The following is a 21,399-nucleotide window of genomic DNA, read 5'->3' as shown; positions in this document are numbered from 1 at the left end:
ATCGAGTGGCGACCGCGCTCGATCCTCTGCTGGCTCGAACACGTTGAAATCACTGGCCGAATTCTCTGCGCCATACCGTGGAACCTAGTCCTGGAAAACCACGCGTACCAAAATTCTAATTACCCATCATTCTTTATTTCTATATCGAATCCACGAGGAAAACTGATTGTTTCAACTTGGAGACCTCCGATCTTCGAACCAATACATCCTCCAAACGAGACATTTAAATTTGAAATGGCCTGTATTTTCGAAGGATTCCTTGAAATTCCGTTCCCGGGACGGTTGGCTCCTGAAAACGCAGAATGATTGGCGGTTCGTCCGGGAACACCTCGCGGACCACGCGATAGAGCATCATTTTTCGAGAAACGACCAAAGAGACCAAACACGGAAAGCGTACGCGACAGATAAGACGCCCGGTATCCGTCCTTAGAGCAGATAACTTTTTATGACGCTCCCATTATTTCTAGAACCCTTTCGTACAATCTACGGAAACCTTCGAGAGACACCTATTCGGCGATAAATTTTATTGTCGTCGAATGATTTATGCCCGAACCATTAGGTCGAGTATCTCTCTCGAACGGTCAGGCTTCGTTGACGGTTGACATTCCTTGTTTACTGTTGCGTGAAACGCGTTCCGTTGCGCGAACCAGGGTTCAGACACTCCGGAAATATAATAGAAATTTATTTTCCCAATAAAATCGTCGCGCGAAACCTCGACGACTTTGATCCCCGATTGTCGCACGATTGAAATAAAGTTTCGCTCGGCGACAGAGTGTTTCGTGCGCTTTAAGATTCTAGGAACTCGTAACGGTAGCCGCGACGATGGTTCCATCGGCTAAGACAATGGGACAATTTTCCTCGAAGCACTCGGAGGGCCACTTGATCGGCCGGTGCTCCGAAGAGTTGGCCATCTTGCGGCGCAGATCTCCCAGAAACAACAAGTTCGTTCTTCCGTCGGTGGCGTTGGAAAAACTGTAATTGGATATCGGTACGAACGACCGTGTCAGAGAAGTTGTAAAGACGGATTTACGTTATCCGTCGCGCAACCATCGGTCGAAACGTTCCTCGATGGGTTTTGCATGGTTATATTCACACTGGTAGTCGGCCGTTCCGTCTGGCGGTTCCTTTGATGAATGTCTGAACAGACGATTGCCTGAAGGGTACTGTGAATCCGCCGTAACACGTATCGCGTCTGTTATACACCGTCTTGACCCCTCGTTGGTACGCGACGAAAAGGAATGTCTGACGACGACGACAACGACGGGGATAGGACGACGTCACTCGTCGGCCTCGCGTAAACGTAGACGATACGAGACGAAAGAACGACCGATCGTCAGGTTGTCTGGCATAGGTTGTTCGTCCGTAAGCGTCTGCCAGTTCGTTTACGAATGCCGGGGCTGCGAAAGGAACGTGGGTAAATAGCGGGCCGTTTTACGAGCGGCCTTAACCCGCTGTTTGCGCCTGGCTTTTCCAACCAACGACAATTTCGATCTGCATTCTCTCAAAAATCCCTCCTATCGCGTCTGCGTTCCCTCAAAATCCCTCTTATCGTTTCCCAAATGGATCCCGGGCACCGTTGGATCGCGCGGGAAGTGTTTATCGTGTCTTTCTATTTGTCTCCCGGAGAGTCACTGTCTTTCGTACCCCCGTCTCTCGCTATGACTCGTTAAACAATCGTCTTTAAAATCTTGCTCGCTGGTGAGACAAACGAAACAAGTTGGAATTAATTAAATTGATGGAAATAGTACTATTGTTTCAGTACCATTTTACGAGTACCATTTCGTGAGACCAATATGTAGTTGCCATTTTACGAGTACCATTATATGATGGATGCCATTTTACATATCACTGCTTCAATGCCATTTTGCAAATGCCTCCATACACTGTTATGAGTAAGAAACAGTTAAATTTTCGATCGATCTTGTACTTCCGGTAGCAATCAGTGTGCCAAGAGAATCCTGTTTCACTTCCAAACAGTCCAATCGTTACGTCTCAGCGAGTGATGCCCAGCAGAATACACAGATCCTCGTACAATCAACATCCACGAGGCTCGGCAATAAAAATAAATAGCCCCCGTCGATTCTCCGTGTCAGCGTTTCCCAAACTGTGTTTCCGCGAACGAGCGTTCTCGACAAAAATTGTGCTCGAAAATTCGACGGGGGGTGGGAGAAATGAAGTAAATTTTAAATATTCGTACGTTATTCTTGCATCGTTACAATTTTTCATTTTTATATGTAGTAGCGTAGACCTATACTTTCCTCTAGGAAGCTTGGTATCCGGGATTGTTTAAGAATTTATCGTTTATTTTCCCCCTTTAAAAATGGTCTCGCGTTTATTTTTGCTAAAATTTAAGTTCTCGCCGGACGAGAACTTGCAACGTTTTGGGAAACACTGGCCTGCGAAAACATTCTCAATTTCATATTCGTTTAACTGCGATATAGCCGCAAATAGATCGCGAACTTCGACGAAGCTCTCAACGAAACCGTGCGCCTCGTCGATTGTATACGACTTGGTTGCGGATCTGTAGATCAAGGGTAGCAAACCCCCCTCGAGCATAGTGAATCGTTGAAATGAAATACTCATAAAGTAGAGAAAATTTGATAGATTTCAATTTGGTCGAGTCGTGGACGGATCCGGAAATTAATCGGCCGGAAGGAAGAGCGCGTTGAATGGGTCCTTGGACGGATCCTTCGAGAACAGTGGCTTGGTCTAGGCGGCGTCGAAACTTGGAGGGCCGCGTTCCGCGCAATCTGCGCCCAGCCCCCGGTAAAGCACCCCTCTGGTCGGTGACTTCGACGGATCCAGAGGGGTGGCCAGCGACGAAACGAGCAAAAGTAGCAAGAGAGAGAGGGAGGGGGAAGGGGGACAGGGATATGTATGTTGGTTCGGTAATCGATACTAATTAGGACGAGGCAGAAGTTTCGTTCGGGTGGCGGGCTGGGCTCGACTCGCGCGAGCCTCCTCCTCCACCCACACGCACACGCGCGTGGGCATAAAACGAAAACGGCCGCGTCTATGGGTACACGCGCGTGTGCACGTCGAACCGGTATATCTGCCTACTTACGGGTTAATACCACGATGCACGACGTATTGTGGGCTTTCGGGGGATTTATCCCCCATTATGATGTCGGCGGTGAGTGTTTCTCGACGTAAATGGGCCCTATCGCTGTCACGTGGACAAAGCCGCGGGCCGACGTGGTTATGACGGCAACGCGATACCTCTCCTAATAATAATAATAATAATAATAATCGTCGCCGGTCTCGCCGATGATAAAGGCAAAGGAGCCCTCTCTCTCCTTCTATCTGGGCTCCTTTTCCGTCTTCTTTTCCTCCCTTTTGAATGGAGAGCCAGCCGAGAGCCCTCCCGCGGCCCCGGATACATCATCGGATTCTGAATATGGATTTCTTTCTTTCCCGCCGGGCGCTTTGTCGAATTATTATTCCCCTCGTTGCCTCCCCTTTCGACTTGTCCCTCTTTCTCCCGTTTCCGTTCCATTCTCCCATCTTCCTCGCCGACGACACGGTTCGCCTTATTCCCTAACCGTCTCGACTTACCCTTGCCCGAGGTCTTGCCCTCCGCGAGTGCGCTCGAGTGTCTTTCTGCCCTCCTCCTCCTCCACCCCCCCTTATCTAGCGGGACCGTCGACTTCCTGCGGGGGCTACTCGGTTTCATTCGTCCAAGATTCGATTCCGGTGACGGGACATCGTTAACGATGCTCGCTGACCTTAGGTGACCTCGGTTACCCTGGACGTAGTACAATTTATTCGATCATGTTCGACACGTTCACTGCCGTGGGGGTCACCGGTGACCGGCACTCGACTCGGCTACAGCGCCAACAGTAAAACTACATAATTAGAGTAAATATGGATACCGATAAATTTTTCAATAACGCCATTGTTACTATAATGGTTCGAAGAAATTAATGCCACATAGAACATACAAAAATAATTTTATTAATACATGAAAACTATACATATATATTATCTGTGCATATCGCGATACATTACATTGAAACATTTCGTAAAATACATCGCAAGAACGGTCTACAGCGCCTCGTAGGTCACCGGTGACCATAGCCGCTGAAAATAATATGCGAATATGATATGCGTAGCATGATAAAAAAATTGTTGTTGGCGCCACGTGTAAAATTATTAAAATTGATCGTGCGCCTCTACTCTATCCGTGGTCGACCTTGACCAACTTAATCGTTGAACCCTCGACGCCTTTGCGCCGCGTAAAGGTTGATCGACCATTCGTCACCCTTTCCATCGATACGGTATTGATTGCAATATTGCAATCAACGCGTTTAGTGGCCAGGGCCAGGGCAAAGTCGGCCGTTTGACCAGAGGCTCAGCCCTATCGTAAACATCGGTTCACCGGGGAAGGGATAATCGTGCACGATCAGCGCAAAAGTTCTACCGGTGTGTCGCGAACGGCCGACGTCGATGGCGGCTAATCCTCGGTGTTCCCTGGGCCACGACATTCGGTTGGAAGTACACAAGATAACACCCGGGCTGTCCCCCAGGCTCGAGGAGGATCGCAGCCGGGGATGTACGCGCTAGTAAAACGGCCCTCTCACGGAAGAGAGAGCCGTAAACCGTGGCCAAACAAACCCCGAAATAGCTAGGAACGAGTCAGAGCGAAGTCGAAGAGCCGACCCGGTCGCAAACAAATAATAAACGGTCCTACGCCGCTGCCACGAAGCCCGTACCTGATAGCCGACTCGGTCTCGTTAGATGACTCACGCCATTTCCTCGCGGGACAGGACCATAATCGCGAGGCGCGGCTGAAGACGACCTCGAGACGCGTATTTTCAACGTTTCGCCATCGACTTTCGTCTACCACGAGTTCGCTTCTCTTTCAAAAGAGGGTGAAAAGTCCCCAAGAGTCACCGTATTCGTAGATCCGGTCATCCTGGCAACCTTACGAGCGTCGAAACGTAAGAGTCGTAACAATCGCGACATCTGTCGGAAGACGATAAATCAAATTGCGTTAGACGCCATCTTGAAACTTAGGTATCTCTGACAGTTCGTGGTGTACCATTACACACCAAACACACTGTGTTTTATTCTACAACGACAACAGGGTTATCGAGTATCGTCGCCAAAGAACGGACTTTCGGCGGTAAATCACGGCGGACTCGGAGGAACGGCGTCCACCGTGTCGTCTTTTGAACGCCGGTGAGTATCAATCCTCGCCGAGATCCGTGCAAGTCGAATCTTTTGTGGGCGAAACGGTGCCACCGTCGACGGATTAGCCTCCATAGAACGTGGTTAGAGCCGTGGTGTAGCGTTGAAGGACGTCTCGTTCCGGGCTGCAGTCCCATTCGTTTGTTTTGAAACCGCAGTGTTACTCGAAAGGTGTTAGTAAACAGCGTCTCGTCGGCGGATTGGGTTTCATAAAACGAGCTCGTAACCGTGGCAGATATCGACGTTAACGTTGCCCGTCGTGTGGTTCCTTTGTTTACGCTCTTTGAAACTGTTATTTCTGGATTTAGTGCAGGAAAGACTCTCTTAGTGGAACGCACAGCAATTAGAAACAATGGAGGATGCGAAAGTGACGTTGTACGGGAGTGAACCGTACAGGTCTGATACAGACGTCGCGAATTGTCAGTCGAAAATGTCCGACGCGTCGAAAGAAAGGGTCCCCGGCCGAGAACAGTTTAAAAACTGTTCAAGTTTGCATTAGGAATCTTGGGGGCCCATCTAGAGGAGGGGGGACTGGTCGCTTTCTTTCTACAGCGCCGGGTGTCGTACGTGTAGGTTGTTGATGGGCGACGATCGTTCCAAGCGTTGCCCACGGGGTTGCAATCATCGTTTTCGAGACAGCCAAGGCCACACCCTTGATTCTCATTAAGATTTACCGCCTAAACGGGCGCTACCTATGTCCGGACATGGCTGCCGTCCGGACCCCTCTTCGAAAATAATATAAAATGATGCGGCCGCTTTTTAGAGCGACGACGCCGATTAGTAACAGGCGGACGAGGATGGCGCGCCTCTCGACTCGTTTCGAATCCCTTTTATAGTCGACTCTGACGATCATTCCACTCGGACCACCAACTACAATTTAACACATCGAATTTAGGAGACAATTGGAAATTGCGTTTAGTTTCCTCGCCCCTTTTTTATTGGGCTCGGAACATTTTCCTACAGAACCTAACCTAACCCGACTCAAATATTGTTCCTACGACTATTTATTCAGCCGCCGCTAAAAATGTGAAATAATTCTCACGTTTAAATAAACGAATAAGTAATAGGTCGCGAGCATCGGTGACGGATCCGCGTTTCGTATCGAAATATTTCGAGAACGAAACACGGTGCTCGTTCGTGGAGCGCGTTCGGCTACCGAGGATCACGGGGCAGAAGGAACTTTCGGCGTGACGAACCACCTATAATTAGAGCAGGTATTCGAGTGAAAATTATAGAGGGGAAAAGGACGAAGGGCAAGCTAGGGTAAGCGATGGCGGCGTAGTGGAACGAAGGGACTGTTGGCGGAGGGGCGTGGGAGGGGGATCGGGGAAGCCGTGTAGCCGCGAACTGGTATCCGTTCGACCAACGACAGGAGAAAAGCCAAGGAAGCGAGCTCTCTCCGAGGGGTGGCGATCGGGGCCAATATTTTCGCGCAGCCCGTCGATACGGAGACGAAGAGTACGGGTTTTTGCTACCGCAGGTGCTTATTATCCGGCTGGCATTAAATAAATTCGATAATCGAACCGCCATTTGACTTTCTATCGGCCCCGACCACCCGTGAATTCATCGAGCTTCGCGGGGATCGTTTCGTTCGACGCGCTTTCTCTGTTACTTACGCTACACAACTACGAATCACACGATATTTATTGTTTGGTAATTTTAGTTTCACATCTTTTGCGCTACGGTAATGATTCGCAAATTGAACGTTTGTATCCCTCCCAAGAACCCCCCAATGAAGCATGATAGACGTTCTTCTATGCTGCCTCGATCCTTCCACATTTTCTTTACTGTGCTACAGTGAAAGACGATATTTAAAACACGACAAAAGACATTTTCCCGCACGCAGCCTCCGCTGTACGGAAAACAAACCCCCGAAGCGACGTTCATCTTAAGAATCATTAGCAGGTAGAAGCGTGTGACGGGTTAACAGCAGAACTGCTCGACCGAATGTTTGAAAATTCACCGTGATTTTCTACAAGAGTTTCTCTGGTAGAAATAGATACACTATAATTGTCGGTAGTTGTAGCGTTAATCTTATCTTGTAGGGGGGGTTGATTGCAAGATGGTCGAAGGGTGGATAATAACGGGCTGCTTCCGGGATTGTTTCAGGTACCTGGGCGTGGAGCCGCGGCTGAATAGCGGATCGGGTCAGAGCAGCGGTGCCGATGGACAGGCTCAGATCGTCGGCGCGGGTGTGATCGGGCCGGCGAGCGCCGAAAAGAACTGCAAGAGCGTGCACCTGACCGCCAAGCAGCAGGCTATATGCTCCCGCTCGCCACCCGTCCTGCAGGTATTTACCTCGCGGCAGGGGCCGAAGAACCTCTCGGATTAATGCCCGGGGAAGCACGCGGCTAATTCGATTCACGAGACCTACGCCTCGGAGCAACAAAGAGAGCAACAGAGTGAGAGCGAGAGAGAGCGAGAAAGGGAAGAGGAGTGTCTGCGAGCGAGAGAAAGAAGGAACGAGAAACGAGACGAGAGAGAGAGTCGGCGTATAAACTTTGTCGGTGTAATTTTTCGAGCCGAGTCTCCGCGCGGTCGCTTTAACGCTCGAAGCCGCTTCTTCTTCTTCTTCGACGACGACGACGACGACGAATCGTTTCCATTTTTCTTCCCCTTTATGCGCCCGATGAGCTTTTCCCGCGCATACCTTCGCGATACTGGGTGAATCGCGCGACAGAGACAGGTCGTACGTCTTGGACGAGGGAACATCCCGGCCGTAGAATATCTCAGACACGGGTTATTCTCTTTTTCGAAGGGATTGTTAAAAATTCGGTTTCGTTACGACGGACAATTCACAGCGTAGAGAAATATTTTTCGATCAGATATCCAACCTAGCTGAAATCAGAGCGTGACGCGTTATGTGATTTCCTCGTGTCCGAACCGTATATCAAACGCATAGGAATATTTATGGCACACCGATAAACAAAAGTCCCCACGATCCATAGAAGAGCAACGGCGTCGATAAGGTTACTAGGACTCTATAACTCGATGTAAATCGATTTTTAAATACCACGCTCGGGAGAGTGTTGGCACGAGGTATTCGAAGAATGCATAACTCGCGCGATATTTCACGTTTCGAGCTTCTCTTGCTAGTATACCTGTCCTATACTGTTCCTTCGGCATAGTTTGTCCGACGCGGATCCCTCGGATTTTTGTGCCACGGAAGAGCACGAGTAAATTGTTTCAGTGTATAATTCTCTAACGAAAAATGCAAAGAAACAGGTCGTAAAATGTGTGTTACGACGACGTTGGAAAGTTTCGACATCGCCACGAAGAGAGCATAAACGTGTTATGGGATTCGAAATATCCCGCGAACTGTTCGTTTCCCGGATACCTTGCTTCCATACTTTCGTGGACACAATCGTGAAAGAAATCCATTTTTCCGCGTGGAATTATTATTCACTTGCAACGTTTAGGTTCGTATTTCTAAAAGAAAAGGTTACATTTTTTTTCGTTCGTCGAAATACAGTTCGACCACCCCTCGAAAAAATTTTAATGGGATATACTAGAGACCAAAATAAGATGAAAATCAAGAATATCAATTTGTTGATTGAGGCTTCGTTGAAAAGTTATTAACAATTAAATTCAAAAATTTCAAATCGTTCTGGAAAAATTATTTTTGGGAGTGGGGGTCAATTACAATCACTTTTGGTCATTACACATACCCTCAAAATCCTACGCATTTTCGAGAAAAAAATTCCTTACCGAAAATCTAATTAGGTACCTAAAGACGAAAAAAAAAATTTCAAATCGTTCTGAAAAAAATACTGTTACCTGTGGGGGTCAATTACAATCATTTTTGGTGAATAGACATACCCCCGAAATCCTACCCACTTCCTAGAAAAAAATTCGAGGTGTGAAATTTTTCGACGAAATTAAAATATTTCAAATCGTTCTGAAAAAGATATTGTTAGCTGTGGGGGTCAATTACAATCATTTTTGGTCATTACACATACCCCCGAAATCCTACCCACTTCCTAGAAAAAAATTCGAGAAGGTGTGAAATTTTTCGACGAAATTAAAATATTTCAAATCGTTCTGAAAAAGATATTGTTAGCTGTGGGGGTCAATTACAATCATTTTTGGTCATTACACATACCCCCGAAATCCTACCCACTTCCTAGAAAAAAATTCGAGAAGGTGTGAAATTTTTCAACGAAATTAAAATATTTCAAATCGTTCTGAAAAAAATATTGTTAGCTGTGGGGGTCAATTACAATCATTTTTGGTCATTACACATACCCCCGAAATCCTACCCACTTCCTAGAAAAAAATTCGAGAAGGTGTGAAATTTTTCGACGAAATTAAAATATTTCAAATCGTTCTGAAAAAAATATTGTTAGCTGTGGGGGTCAATTACAATCATTTTTGGTCATTACACATACCCCCGAAATCCTACCCACTTCCTAGAAAAAAATCCGAGAAGGTGTGAAATTTTTCGACGAAATAAAAATATTTCAAAGCGGTCTGAAAAAAATATTGTTAGCTGTGGGGGTCAATTACAATCATTTTTGGTCATTACACATACCCCCGAAATCCTATCCACTTCCTAGAAAAAAATTCGAGAAGGTGTGAAATTTTTCGACGAAATAAAAATATTTCAAATCGTTCTGAAAAAAATACTGTTACCTGTGGGGGTCAATTACAATCATTTTTGGTGAATAGACATACCCCCGAAATCCTACCCACTTCCTAGAAAAAAATTCGAGAAGGTGTGAAATTTTTCGACGAAATTAAAATATTTCAAATCGTTCTGAAAAAAATATTGTTAGCTGTGGGGGTCAATTACAATCATTTTTGGTGAATAGACATACCTCCGAAATCCTACCCACTTCCTAGAAAAAAATTCGAGAAGGTGTGAAATTTTTCGACGAAATTAAAATATTTCAAATCGTTCTGAAAAAAATATTGTTAGCTGTGGGGGTCAATTACAATCATTTTTGGTCATTACACATACCCCCGAAATCCTACCCATTTTCGAGAAAAAAATTCAGAACGGGCGGAACTTCAAACGTTAATAACTTTTTAACAAAGCCTCAGTCAAGAAATTTATATTCTTGATGTTCGTTTTATTTTGGCTTCTAGAATCCCCCGTTAAAATGTTTCCCATGGGTAGCCGAACACCCTGTATATCTACGTGTTAGAATTGCATTTCTAGGAACTATAGCGTCCATCGTAAGGACAAATATTAAATATCCAAGAGGTATACATGGTCGGTGGATACGAAGAAAAGGGATTCTCGTTGCGCGTTCGAGTTGTTAAAGCGATTCACGGATCGCGACGGAAAATTGACCGTCCCTTTAAGGTGGCTCGGTGCGAGGGCACTGGCTGGATTCGCACGATTCTAAAGAACTCCCGGAATGCCAAGCTCGAGTTGTAGCTTTCGTTTGCCGCGCGTGCAATATTTAATACTCCGGCTCTGCAACAGTCGGGGCCTTCAGTGAACCCTGCGCGACCTCCTTTTTCGAGACACACGGCTGTCGGGGAAATTGAAGTCGCGAATTCCGCGATCCCAGATCGAGAATGGGGGATCCCCGTCTGAAATCGTCCGTTAAATTATCCCCAAAACTAACAACGTCGATATTTTACCATTATTTCACGGTATTTTTACGGATATGTAAAGATTTCGTTTAAAAAATTTGGGCGCCATAACCTCTTAACGCCTCGAAAGTGGCGGTCACCGGTGACCGGCCTATAATTTAGAAGGAAAGAAATACAGGGTGTTCGGCCACTCCAGAGAAAAATTTTAATGGAGGATTCTGGAGGCCAAAATAAGACGAAAATCAAGAATATCAATTTGTTGATGGAGGCTTCGTTAAGAAGTTATTAACAATTAAACTCAAAAATTTCATATCGTTCTGGAAAAATTATTTTTAGTTAGAGGGGTCAATTACAAGCATTTTTGGTCATTACACATACCCCCGAATTCCTACCCACTTTCTAGAAAAAAATTCGAAGTGTGAAATTTTTCGACGGAAAAAAAAATTTTCAAATCATTCTAAAAAAATTATATTTAATTACAGGGGTCAATTACAAGCATTTTTGGTCATTACACGTATCCCCGAAATCCTACGCACTTTCGAGAAAAAAATTCAGTACGAACGGAACTTTAAACGTTAATAACTTTTTGACGAAGCCTCCATCAACAAATTGATACTCTTGATTTTCGTCTTGTTTTGGCCTCTAGAATCTTCCATTAAAATTTTTCCCAGGGGTAGCCGAACACCATGTATTTGTCGAGTGCTCTAGTACACCGAGGAACAAAGCTCGATAGGTAAAAGAAACTTATTTTATGGCGAGTATCGAATAGCACAGATAGTTATCTAGTCAACAGTCTGTTAAAAATGGCGGCACAAACGCGCTTTATGGGTAGCGCAAATGAATCGATGACAAGAATGCGGTGGCCCGCTATAGTGCTCGAGAAGTAATAAAGAGACACTAACACAGCGTCGCGCGATCTCGCCAACTACAGAGTCAATTCCGATCCTCCTACTTGCATCAAGTTTCTCCTTGTACCACTTCGTGTTGCTTGATCCAAAATCAATACTCGACCGAAGTGCTCAGCGCTACGGTATAAACGCAAATTGCTCTCAAGAAAGAAACATTACTCGTCCGAAGTGTTCTGTCGCAGAAACATATTTACATAAACCCACATGACTTCTACTTCCTACATGCTTCGAGATTCTCCTTGAAACCACTTCGTTCCGCGATACTTGATACAAAATCTCTCGCGACGCCGAGTAAAGAGGTTATGCGAACGGTATACATCCACTCGAGACACCCTGATTCGCTAAATAACCAGCGACGATTCCGGTAGATACTCTCCACGGTCCATTCTTCCGTGAAAGGATCTAGGGAAAGTTCTTATTGATTATTAATACGCTAGTCGTATCCTTAGTTCTTTACTAGGGAAATTTTTGGAATACTTCGATCTAGTGGATCGAATAAATTCCCCGTAGGACTTAAATCTAGTAATTACAAAGCAGGATGTAATTTGAACAATCGTTTATTATAGAGAAAAGAATTCGAGACAACGCTAGTAGATTCTAGATGCTGAAACTGATGAAGAAAGTCACTGTGGCCGGGACATTGTGTCGAACAGTGTGTTACGTTGGCAATTCGTCTTTGGCGCTAGTGTGCTTACGAAAGCAACGCGGAGTCGACGGTCCCGAAAATCGCGTTTGCCTTTCCCTAATGCACAAATCTTGTCGATGGAAGGGCCGGGCTCGCGGGCCTCGTCTAGAAACCGGTGCCTAGGTAAACTCGAGCCCCGGGACCCCCGATATCCCTTTGAACGTCGCCGACAGTCTCGGTTTTCCAAGTCCGGGTTACCGACAAAAGACTCTGCCCATGAATATTCATAACGCCCCGACGCTGGGGAGCATCGAGAGCTTTAATATCCGAACGATCGAACCGGATATATGCGTGGGGGGAACGAAAGAACATCCTCGGGGAACCGCTACGCGACCCCGCCGATTTATGTCGCGTCGACGTTGAAATTTCAACTTGTCCCGGGCCACGATTCCCTCCTTTCTTTCGTCGGGAAACCGGGAATCAGAATCTTATTGACCTCGTTCCTCCGCGAGAACGTGAGAATGCCTCGTTCGGACGTTCCTGGATGCTCCACCGATGTATGCAGTTCCGTGTTTGGCGCTTTGGAATGGTGTTCTTTCGCAGCACCTTCTACGTCAGCTTTCCTAGCTGTTTTGTATTCGTCTTTCCCGATTGTGTGTGTGTGTATATGGAAGATAGATTACGGGTACGTACGGTGGATGTCATAGGTTAAGCGTATCGTGCGATCTGATCGGCGTGTTAGGTTAACGCTTTACCAACCGATAGCCTGTTAACCGACTTTTTACACTTTACCGACCGGTAGCTTATTAATCGGCTTTCTGCCGCCAATGCTTACCAACCGGTAAGGTAATCTGTTAATCAGTTGTGGAGAAAATAAAGAAATGCTAGATTCAATTACCCTGTAATAACAGAAAGTGAACAATATAGTAAGTACGCGTAAGAAAAAGCGCATATATTCTCGCTAGGTTAGGCTCAAACCGCCACCGGTGGCAAAAGTGTTAAGTGCACGATCAGAAATGGCGCATGGAATAGGTTATGTGCGACGCACGACTCGACGTGTGTTGTAAATTATGTGTTAAATACGATTAGGTGCGTGTTACAAATTGACCGTCGATACGATTGTCTGCAGGATGGATTATGAATTCGAGTAGGTACGCTTGATAGGTTATGTACGCCAAGTGATTTAATGTCTGTGATAGGTTATGCGTGGCTACCGAAATCCACTAACGCTTTTTTAGGGTTACGAAATAGTATATTCTTTCTCGAATCCTCTTTCAGGCATCTAGGATAGGCGTCGTCGGTAATACTAGATCCACGGTATCTGTTCGAGGCATCTAGAAAAGTTGTCGCTATCAAATTGACAATGAACGCTGCTCTTAATATTAATGGATCGAGATAACGTCGACTCGAAATAACTCCATTAGCATAATTGTACCGCTAGTAGAAACTTGATTACATATTATAATTGCTTTCCGACACACGATCCAATTAAACCGCGATCTGCTATTAGATGCACGGAGCCAGTAATTGTGGACGCGCCATGACGCGTGCTACGTTCGGTATCGTCCGTTTCTCGACGTGCCGATGAAAACGTGCTAACAGGGGGAAACCCCCGGTGCTCGTAGGCTACTAGCTGCCATTCAGTTTTCCTTTCACGGTGTTTACTTTCAGGCAGTCAGCGCTGGCGCAAGATTGGCCATAGAGGAGTGTCAGCACCAGTTTAGATCAGCGAGATGGAATTGTTCCATCAGCCCGGAAAATCCGGAGAACGTTTTCGGCGGCGTGATGCTAGTCAGTAAGTAAAAGCTCAACCACGGAACGACTACCCGACGAGAAAAGACAGATTCGAGGCGAAATATCTTCGATAAGAGCAGATGTTGCGTAAACTCGAAACGATTCGCTTAAAAGTTTCCGCGGTTACGTTAACGAAATTACTCGATTAAATGTAGGAAATAATTAAACGCAGGTGCAGTCACGGATTTATTATATTTAATAATCGTTAACTTCTAGCTGAAAATATACTCGGCTGCATCGCTGCAATTTAACGTGTTCCGCGTTAATACGCTTTCTTTTTCAATTACCCGGTCAAGTGCGTGAACGCAGCTGTCCATAACCGAACAAGCATCCAACGACTGCGCAACGAGGGTTTCCATGTACCCAGTAAACGTACGCAATTATTTTGATATTGAAAAAACGTTTGCCTCGAATCTTAAAAACGCGATTACTCTCGAAACGAAGGAAATAAAACTGAAAAATATTAGAAACGATCCCAACCGTTGATTAAAAATTTACCAAACGACGCTCGCCTCGAGATAACGTTGTGACCGTCGCGTTTATTTAAATTCCCCCCCTGTGGCTCGTATTCCCACGAATCGAACCCGGTGTTCAATTTAATATAAAATCGTGCGCATCGAATTGCGTTATCAAGATTGGGTACCCTCGCGTCTCGCGAGTCCGAGATAATTTTAATTAAATTTAATTCCACGGAAAGAAAGGAAGATGGCGCGCTCGTCGTTTCGCGTAATCGCGACGGGGCAGCCTTGGAAGTGAAATGAAAAAACTTCTCCGCAGCGAAAAAATTCTGTTGCATGTTCGCAGACAGTCGCGAGGCAGCGTTCGTGTATGCAATATCAGCAGCCGGAGTTGCTTACAGCGTCACAAGGGCCTGTTCCAGGGGCGAACTCACCGATTGCTCCTGCGACAACCGGGTCAGAACACGCCGCCCGAATAATTGGCAATGGGGTGGCTGCAGCGAGGTAATTTCACCCTTTATTTGTATTCCCTTGTCCTTTGAAAAATAAGACGCGACTAACTGCCGACCGTAAATTAGGATTACTTTCTTCTTTACCGGGGGCTTACTTTCCTCCGACCGTCTCCTTCCTGGATCCGACGCTCGGCTATTAATTAAGGACGTCTCCTAGTGTGAAACGCGTTTCTCTTTTCGCTTTCTTTGCAAATTTCTTGCAAAGGATCCGCAACACCTTTCCCACTCGAATTCGCATGGTTTATCTCCGGCACTTTTTCGCGTTTATCTTTCCATTTTGGAGGTTTGAAAATATACAGGGTGTTCGACCGGGGGAAAATTTTAATCAGCGATTCTGGAGGTCAAAATAAGACGAAGATCAAGAATGCCAATTTATTGATGGAGACTTCGTTAAAAAGTTGTTAATGTTGGAAATTACGCCTGTAGATAGGCCACCTGCGAACAGCTGCGTGTGTTCCATAGTGGTTCTCACCAGAGACGAGGTAGACAAGTAGACCTTGCACATTATGGACTTTCTTGGCCCAATTTGACTGCCATACCGACCACAAAATTTTTCGACGGAAAAAAAAAATTTCAAATCGTTCTGGAAAAATTACTTTTGGTTGCGGGGGTCAATTACAATCATTTTTGGTGGATAGACATACCCTTGAAATCCTAACCGTTTTCGAGAAAAAAATTCCAGTAGGTGTGAAATTTTTCGACGGAAAAAAAAAATTTCAAATCGTTCTAAAAAAATTACTTTTGGTTGCGGGGGTCAATTTCAATCATTTTTTGTCATTACACATACCCCCAAAATCCTATGCATTTTCGAGAAAAAAATTCAGAAAGATGGACAAATTTTTCGACAAAATTCAAAAATTTCAAATCGCTCTAAAAAAATTACTTTCGGTTGCGGGGGTCAATTACAATCATTTTTGGTCGATAGACATACCCTTGAAATCCTAACCGTTTTCGAGAAAAAAATTCCAGTATGTGTGAAATTTTTCGACGAAATTAAAATATTTCAAATCGTTCTAAAAAAATTACTTTTGGTTGCGGGGGTCGATTTCAATCATTTTTTGTCATTACACATACCCCCAAAATCCTATGCATTTTCGAGAAAAAAATTCAGAAAGGTGGACAAATTTTTCGACAAAATTCAAAAATTCCAAATCGCTCTAAAAAAATTACTTTCGGTTGCGGGGGTCAATTACAATCATTTTTGGTGGATAGACATACCCTTGAAATCCTAACCGTTTTCGAGAAAAAAATTCCAGTAGGTGTGAAATTTTTCGACGGAAAAAAAAAATTTCAAATCGTTCTAAAAAAATTACTTTTGGTTGCGGGGGTCGATTTCAATCATTTTTTGTCATTACACATACCCCCAAAATCCTATGCATTTTCGAGAAAAAAATTCAGAAAGATGGACAAATTTTTCGACAAAATTCAAAAATTTCAAATCGTTTTGGAAAAATTATTTTCGATTGCAGGGGTCGATTGTCATCATTTTTGGTTAATAGACATACCCACGAAATCTTACTCACTTTCTAGAAAAAAATTCCTAATTGAAAATCTAATGTGAGACACCTCAATCAACAAATTGGTATTCTTGATTCTCGTCTTATTTTGGCCTCTAGAATCTTCCATTAAAATTTGTCCTAGTGGTATAAAAAATAAAAATATTTGAGTGATCACATTAATTAGAACAAATAGAAAAGGAATGAAGGTGCAGTAGTGGGGGGGGTTGATTACTCGGGTGACAGTAATGAGGTCTTCCACCCTATTTCTATTGCAAAAGCATTCGAAAAACCGCCCCCATCGTTCTGCAGTCGTTTCTAAAACCCTTCAACGGACAACCACCCCCGATTTACGGCTGCATCTGGCCGTACGAAACCGATACGTTTCCCTCCGGAAATTCTTGGAGTTCTTACGCAACGGCTGTTAATTAAACGCCCACAGTCGCAGACGGGTCAATTACCAGCGACGGGAACCTCTCCGGGGCCAGCGATTTCAATTTCGCGACGAACGTCGAGGGAAACCTGGGAGCGCTCGTAACCGGAAGGCGCGAATTCTTAATCAATTTCTTCGCGGCGTCGATCATAAATCAATCCGGGTCGTTGAATTCCGGGACTGGTCGCGGAAAACCGTGCTTACGCGGTCGCGAAATTAATGAAATTCCGTTCCGTCGACAAACGACGATTATTTTCACCCTTCCTCGGCACGGCTGGCGGAGGGGGTGGAAGGAAAACCGAACGACGTAACAGTATCCGTTTCTTTGCGTTGCGCGTATACAGGGTTAAGGGGACAGGACAACCCCTCGCCGATACAGAGAACGGACACGAGTACCTTTTTCTCAGAAACTGCTCATGCCAGACAAGCTTTTCCCTCGTCGTTTCTGCTTTGCGTTTTAACGTGCTCGCGTCAGGCGCTCTTATAACCAAAACGGAGAAAAAATTGTATCGGGTATTGGGGGAAAAAAGTTCGTTCGATTTTTTACTATTTATAAAGAATTAAAATTGGCGAGGGTACGATTGAATCGATCACAGTCAGATCTAATATTTTCACGGTTGAAGTTCAATTGTATAAAAGGACAACAAAAAGAAGTTCTTACAATTCTCTAGTATTATTTACGAAGAATTGAAGTAAGGGTCTGAAAGCCAGATCTAAAATTTGCACGGTTAAGATTCAATTATAGTATAAAAAGACGATGGCGTCCCTTTGGACGTTGGGAAGAAGTAGGAGAGAGAAGGAATAATGAAACGAGATTCGAAGTAATTCTTGCCGGTTTGTTTTCACCTAGCCAACCTTCTTAAGCGTGTACACGGGGGGTGAAGCACTGCCCCCGCGTTGGCATCCCCAATTTGTCGTCTCGATCTCTCTCTCCACGGTCGGTCGACGTAAACCTTAACCCTGGACGAAGACAAAGCTCGTCCTGTAAACGGATGCATTTCATGCGTACGGCTGACCCCTTGTAGACATTGCTAGCTTACAAGGGGATTAAGGGAGCTAAGCTTGTTAAGTTGCAACAACCCGCCCACCCCACCCATCCCGCCGCCCGGACATATCGGCCACGCAACTCGCACGTGAGCGATGCACACGAACGTAAATACCCAGTGCACGCGCGGGGGAGGTGAAACGACGACGGGACGAGGAACTTGGCGGTGGAAAAGATCTGAGAAGGAGAGTAAACGCGATGGTGAAAGGAGAAATTATGAAAAATAACGTAGAAAGTAAGAAGAAAGATATAATTTCATCGAAACGCGTCGAGGAATCGTATTTTGTATGGAAAATCGGTTCGTGTTCTTGGTGGAACGCAGCCAGAAAATGTACGGAATACGTAGAGAAAAGTTCGAGTGGAAGAAATAGGTCTATTGGCCAACGAGGACTGGAGGACCAGAAAAAAACCTGAGAAAAAAGAAGAAAGGTGAGCGTGTGGAGGAACAAGAAGAGAGCGTGAGAAAAGACAACACGGAAGAGATGGTGAACCAGGTGGGGAGTGGAAAGGGGGAAGAAAAGGAGACCACAACATGTGCCCGAGAAACTCACGTGGCAGAAAGAGGAAAATGGCTTGTTTCGTCTTTAGCCATTTGTATAATTTATTAATCTGCATAATTGTACAGAGTAACTTTTAGAAAATGTCCACTGTTGCTTTAAATAAGTCAGGAATTGAAATGTATGGTTCGGAATACTAATTATTTAATTCTTGATAAAAAGTAAAGTTTGGACGGTTGTTTAGCATTTGTCTACGAATAAAATTGATGAGTAGGTGGGGGTGGTTGAAGCTCCTGCAACCTTCCACCCCCTCCTGTATCCACCATTGCCACGAAGACTCCTTAACGAGGCTGATCCCGTGGGACAAATGTCACGGTCGGGCACGCTGACAGATTTTCCAGATAATGATGTTTGCCAACTCTCTCGCGCCCAGAGCCCGGCTCTTGAATTTGTTTTTCTTGGATGAAAATATACGGGGTGTTCGGCCACAGCTGGGAAAAATTTTAATACAGGTTTCTAGAGGCCAAAATAAGACGAAAATCAAGAATACCAACTTGTTGATGGAGGCTTCGTTAAAAAGTTATTAACAATTAAATTCAAAAATTTCAAATTGTTCTGAAAAAATTATTTTTAGTTAGAAGGGTCAATTACAATCATTTTTGGTGAATACACATACCCCCGAAATCTTGCGCATTTTCGAGAAAAAAATTCATTACGATTGGAACTTTAAACGTTAATGACTATTTAACGAAGCCTTGATCAACAAATTGGTATTCTTGATTTTCGTCTTATTGTGGCCTCTAGAATCCCCCATTAAATTATTTCCCAGGGGTGATTGAACACCCCGTATATTCCTCCTCGAATCATTCGTCATTCGTTATTTTTAGTCACAGAAAAGAATTAGACAAACCATATTTTCCCTGAGTTTCCCAATCACGACTGACCATTTCAAGGGCGCGCTTTCGAATCCCTAAACTGTCATAGAACGTAAAAAAAACACATTTTTTCACTAGGAAATCCTCTTAAGCCGGGAGATCTCGTTTAACGCTTCTCGGCGGGGCCTCGAATCCCGGTCAACAAAGTACATTTCGCTGTTCAGGTGCGGTAGAATGATCTTTATACCTATCGATAGCGATCTCGGAATTCCTGCAACCGTACCGATCGGAAAATGAGCATCGTTCCGGTCTCGTAGATCTTGGTAATTCGTCGGGAAGCGTCAGAGGCGTTAAAAAGCAATTTGATGTTTAAGATTTTCCTAAACCCCCCAATGGAATCAAATAAACAACAGTTGTAAGAACGTTAACGATTGCAACGGCTCTGTAACAATTATTTTCGGGCCTTTTCAAGTCCCGTTTGGGGCATTCTTGAAGCGTCGTTGGCTCGTAGATCACGCGACCGTTCTTTGTGCATCCACAGGACATCCACTTCGGTGAGAAGTTTTCGCGAGAGTGGTCCGACAGCGGCGAGGAGCCTGTGAAGGAGGGTGTCCTGCAAGGACCGAAAGGGCTGGCTGGCCAGCTGATGAGGAAGCACGATAGCGAAGCTGGCAGGCGTGCCGTCCGCTCGAGAATGCAACGCGTGTGCAAGTGTCACGGTGAGCCATTAATGCGTTCCACAGATAACCGCCGGGTCGCTGTCCGCGGTCTTATTTTTCATTCTGCCCGCCTCGAGGACTTAGGATTATCATCTATCCCTTTGTCTACCCTTGCTCGATCCGTACAGGATCCACGGACGGATACATTCCACAAACCCGTACGGATCTAAAAAGCTTGGTCCACTTACCCGGGAGAAAGTATTATACGTTGATCGATAACTCGAGTTTCCAACAGCGTTTAAGTTACGCTACGATTCTTACATGTAAGCAGAGCGTTAGGTCGGTGCATGCGGAACGTCGAATTTAGCGAACTCCATATATTAGAAGATGCAAAGCTCAGAAAATTTAATCTCCAAGTCGATGGTAATTTTGGTTGAGTAAAAAGTGCTTTGGATGTTGTTCGAGTTTGAAATTGATAGATAGACGGCTGGGCTTGTAAAGTGGTCGCAGCAGAATTGCCGTAGGACTTTCCTTGTGTACTTGGAACGCGCGTAGCCGGGGTTATGTTATCGATCGACATTCATATTTTCATAGAAATTGATCCGAGCGTAATTTCGTGCCCCCGTAGGTATGTCTGGCTCGTGCAGCGTGCGCGTCTGTTGGAGAAGATTGCCTACGTTTAGGGTGGCCGGTGCTGCACTGGCGGCGTTGCACGAAGGCGCAGCCCTGGTACGACTGGCGCAACGTGGCGGAAGAAGAGCGGCGAGGCTGTGGCCCGCTCGTCCCGATCTCAAACGGCCGAACAAAACGGACCTGGTGTACCTCGAAGACAGTCCCGATTACTGCGAGAAAAATCTCACGTACGATGTCCTTTCGATCCTCTGCCGTTTAGAAATTCCACTCCTAAATATCTCCTCTACTCGTAACAGGGGCTTCCCTGCTTTCATGATCCTCGAATCTTCGCGGGTACAGCAATGATTCTTAATGCTAGAACTGGCGACAATTACGGTGTATTCATTCGTACCAAAGAAATTGAAACGACCACCTATTCTAGGGGCCAAAATAAAACAAAAATCAAGAATACCAATTTGTTGATTGAAGCTTCGTTATAGAGTTATTAACGTTTGAAGTTGGCGCCTGTGAGACTGCAACCTGCATACAGCTACGCGCGGCGTGATAGTGGTTCCCACTCAGAAAACTGTAAAGCTGTCGAGAACCACTTCGCTTGCACGCAGCTGTTCACAGATTGCCGTTCTACAGGCGAGTAAATTTTTCTCATTTTGACTGCTTTGGTAGATCTAGCGTTAAGGTGACCCCCAGTTGTGATTCGTAAGTTGACTGTCTCTGTGCCTCCCATCTGGGG

At 45.2% G+C, this 21,399-nt stretch overlaps 1 protein-coding gene across 2 annotated transcripts in view; it reads left to right on the top strand.

The window, feature by feature from the left end:
* LOC143342889 (protein Wnt-4) overlaps positions 1–21,399 on the top strand; it is a 70,957-nt gene that overhangs the window by 45,360 nt on the left and 4,198 nt on the right. For both annotated transcript variants that reach the window (XR_013079871.1, XM_076767201.1), the window contains exons 2-6: positions 7,300–7,480; positions 13,939–14,062; positions 14,866–15,023; positions 19,919–20,096; positions 20,665–20,896. Coding sequence is in view for 1 of the 2 variants with exons in the window: in XM_076767201.1 (XP_076623316.1) it covers positions 7,300–7,480; positions 13,939–14,062; positions 14,866–15,023; positions 19,919–20,096; positions 20,665–20,896 (873 nt within the window). In the remaining variant the exon portion in view is untranslated. The remainder of the gene's footprint in view (positions 1–7,299; positions 7,481–13,938; positions 14,063–14,865; positions 15,024–19,918; positions 20,097–20,664; positions 20,897–21,399) is intronic.

This window comes from Colletes latitarsis, chromosome 6 (assembly GCF_051014445.1).
Source record: "Colletes latitarsis isolate SP2378_abdomen chromosome 6, iyColLati1, whole genome shotgun sequence".
Classification (NCBI taxonomy): domain Eukaryota; kingdom Metazoa; phylum Arthropoda; class Insecta; order Hymenoptera; family Colletidae; genus Colletes; species Colletes latitarsis.
The sequence above is the reverse complement of the archived record's forward strand: the minus strand, read 5'-3'. Positions and strand labels throughout refer to the sequence as shown.